Source organism: Canis lupus, chromosome 17 (genome assembly GCF_011100685.1).
Source record: "Canis lupus familiaris isolate Mischka breed German Shepherd chromosome 17, alternate assembly UU_Cfam_GSD_1.0, whole genome shotgun sequence".
NCBI lineage: Eukaryota > Metazoa > Chordata > Mammalia > Carnivora > Canidae > Canis > Canis lupus.
The window spans coordinates 42,533,519-42,535,740 of NC_049238.1; the positions used below are offsets into that span (position 1 = coordinate 42,533,519).

The following is a 2,222-nucleotide window of genomic DNA, read 5'->3' on the forward strand; positions in this document are numbered from 1 at the left end:
TAGTGAGAACAAACATGGAAAAAGCAAAGAACCAGGAATAAAGAAAAGAGAGTAAGCATTTACACAGTACAGCTCATGTTCCAAATGTAGTTTATGTTATGTGATTTATTATCTTAATTGATCAGTTTCCTCCATGCTGATGGGGTAAGCAAGTTTCCAATTACATTTACAGATAAGGAATGGGCCTAGGTCATTTAAGAAGTTACCCAGAATCACACACTATGGGAAAACCAGTGCTAAACTTGCAATTGGCTCTATTTTTTTTTTTTTTATCAAAGTCATTTTCTCTTGATGTATGGGAATATGGATAACAAAGAAATGAGCTGACTGGTGCAATCATCTAATACTTTAAAGAAGTAGGAAGCCTTCATAAACAAAGATGATAGGAAGAATAGGAAGTTTTTTGTATCTAAAAAGAATTTAATATGCATTACTTTTGGTTCACAAACTGGCTCCCACACATAGAGGGCTAAGAGAGATCAAAGAAAGAGATAGGGTCCGTGGTCTCTCGCGCGGGACGGAGGGGCTGGCAGGAGTGGCGCTTTCTCAGCACTAGACCTGGACTCCGACCCGGCGCCAGAGTACAGTCGTTTTGAATCAAAGATACATGACTTGCGAGAACAAATGATGAACAGCAGCATGAGCTCTGGGTCTGGATCCCTCCGAACAAGTGAGAAGAGGTCTTTGTATGTCAGGGCCCTGTTTGATTATGATCGAACTCGGGACAGCTGCCTGCCAAGCCAGGGGCTCAGCTTCTCCTATGGTGACATTCTGCATGTCATTAATGCATCTGATGATGAGTGGTGGCAGGCAAGATTGGTGACCCCACATGGAGAAAGTGAGCAAATCGGTGTGATCCCCAGTAAAAAGAGGGTGGAAAAGAAAGAAAGAGCTCGATTGAAAACCGTGAAGTTCCATGCCAGGACGGGGATGATGGAGTCTAACAGGTCGATCAAAACGAAACGTAAAAAGAGTTTCCGCCTCTCTCGAAAGTTTCCATTTTACAAGAGCAAAGAAAACATGGCCCAGGAGAGCAGCATACAGGAACAGGGAGTGACATCCAACACCAGTGACAGCGAAAGCAGTTCCAAAGGACAAGAGGATGCAATTTTGCCATATGAGCCAGTGACACGGCAAGAAATTCACTATGCAAGACCTGTGATCATCCTGGGCCCAATGAAGGACAGAGTCAACGATGACCTGATATCCGAGTTCCCACATAAATTTGGATCCTGTGTGCCGCATACCACTCGGCCTCGACGTGATAATGAGGTGGATGGACAAGACTACCACTTTGTGGTCTCCCGAGAACAAATGGAGAAGGATATTCAGGACAACAAGTTCATCGAAGCAGGCCAATTTAATGATAATCTCTATGGGACCAGCATCCAGTCAGTGCGGGCAGTTGCAGAGAGGGGCAAGCACTGTATCTTAGATGTTTCTGGCAATGCTATCAAGAGGCTGCAGCAAGTACAACTTTACCCCATAGCCATTTTCATCAAGCCCAAATCCATTGAAGCATTTATGGAAATGAACCGACGGCAGACATACGAACAAGCAAATAAGATCTATGACAAAGCTATGAAACTGGAGCAGGAGTTTGGAGAATACTTCACAGCCATTGTACAGGGTGACTCACTGGAAGAGATTTACAACAAGATCAAACAAATCATCGAGGACCAGTCTGGGCACTACATTTGGGTCCCATCCCCTGAAAAACTCTGAAGAATCCCCACCAAGCACTCTTGTGAACAGAAGACATCAAGTCCCTCTTCCCTCCTCCCTCTTCAGTCCTGTCCCCACCAGGAGAACAAATGACTACTGTTCTTGTCCCCTTTTTTAGATATGTCCCAAAAATTGAGTTTTCTAGTCCTAAAAAAAAAAAAAAAAAAAAAAAAAAAAAAAAAAAAAAAAAAAACAAAGAAAGAGATAGATCACTCCAGATTCATAGGTGGCAGGTTTCATAAGCAAGGGGATGTACAAATGTGGTTCATCTTGGGCTGTCACAAGATAAGTAGAACTTTGCACCTGCCCACCTGAATCTTAAAAATGTACATCAAAATTAAAAGCTCTCATTCTCAGATCCACAGTCATCCATTTAATCTTTGCTTTCTCCTTTCTCTCTTTACTCAACAATTACATTATTATGCCTAGTTAAACATCAGATAAAAATAACTAAATCTGAGCATTAGATGAGTCCCTCCACATAGCAGGCAATGTGC

At 42.5% G+C, this 2,222-nt stretch overlaps 1 protein-coding gene across 1 annotated transcript; it reads left to right on the forward strand.

The window, feature by feature from the left end:
• Window positions 1–502: 502 nt before the first annotated feature.
• LOC483087 (disks large homolog 3-like) lies at window positions 503–1,869 on the forward strand. Its single transcript, XM_038560602.1, has one exon. The coding sequence runs from the start codon at window positions 625–627 to the stop codon at window positions 1,723–1,725; it is 1,101 nt and encodes a 366-aa protein (XP_038416530.1). The 5' UTR covers window positions 503–624; the 3' UTR covers window positions 1,726–1,869.
• The last annotated feature ends 353 nt before the right edge of the window (window positions 1,870–2,222 follow it).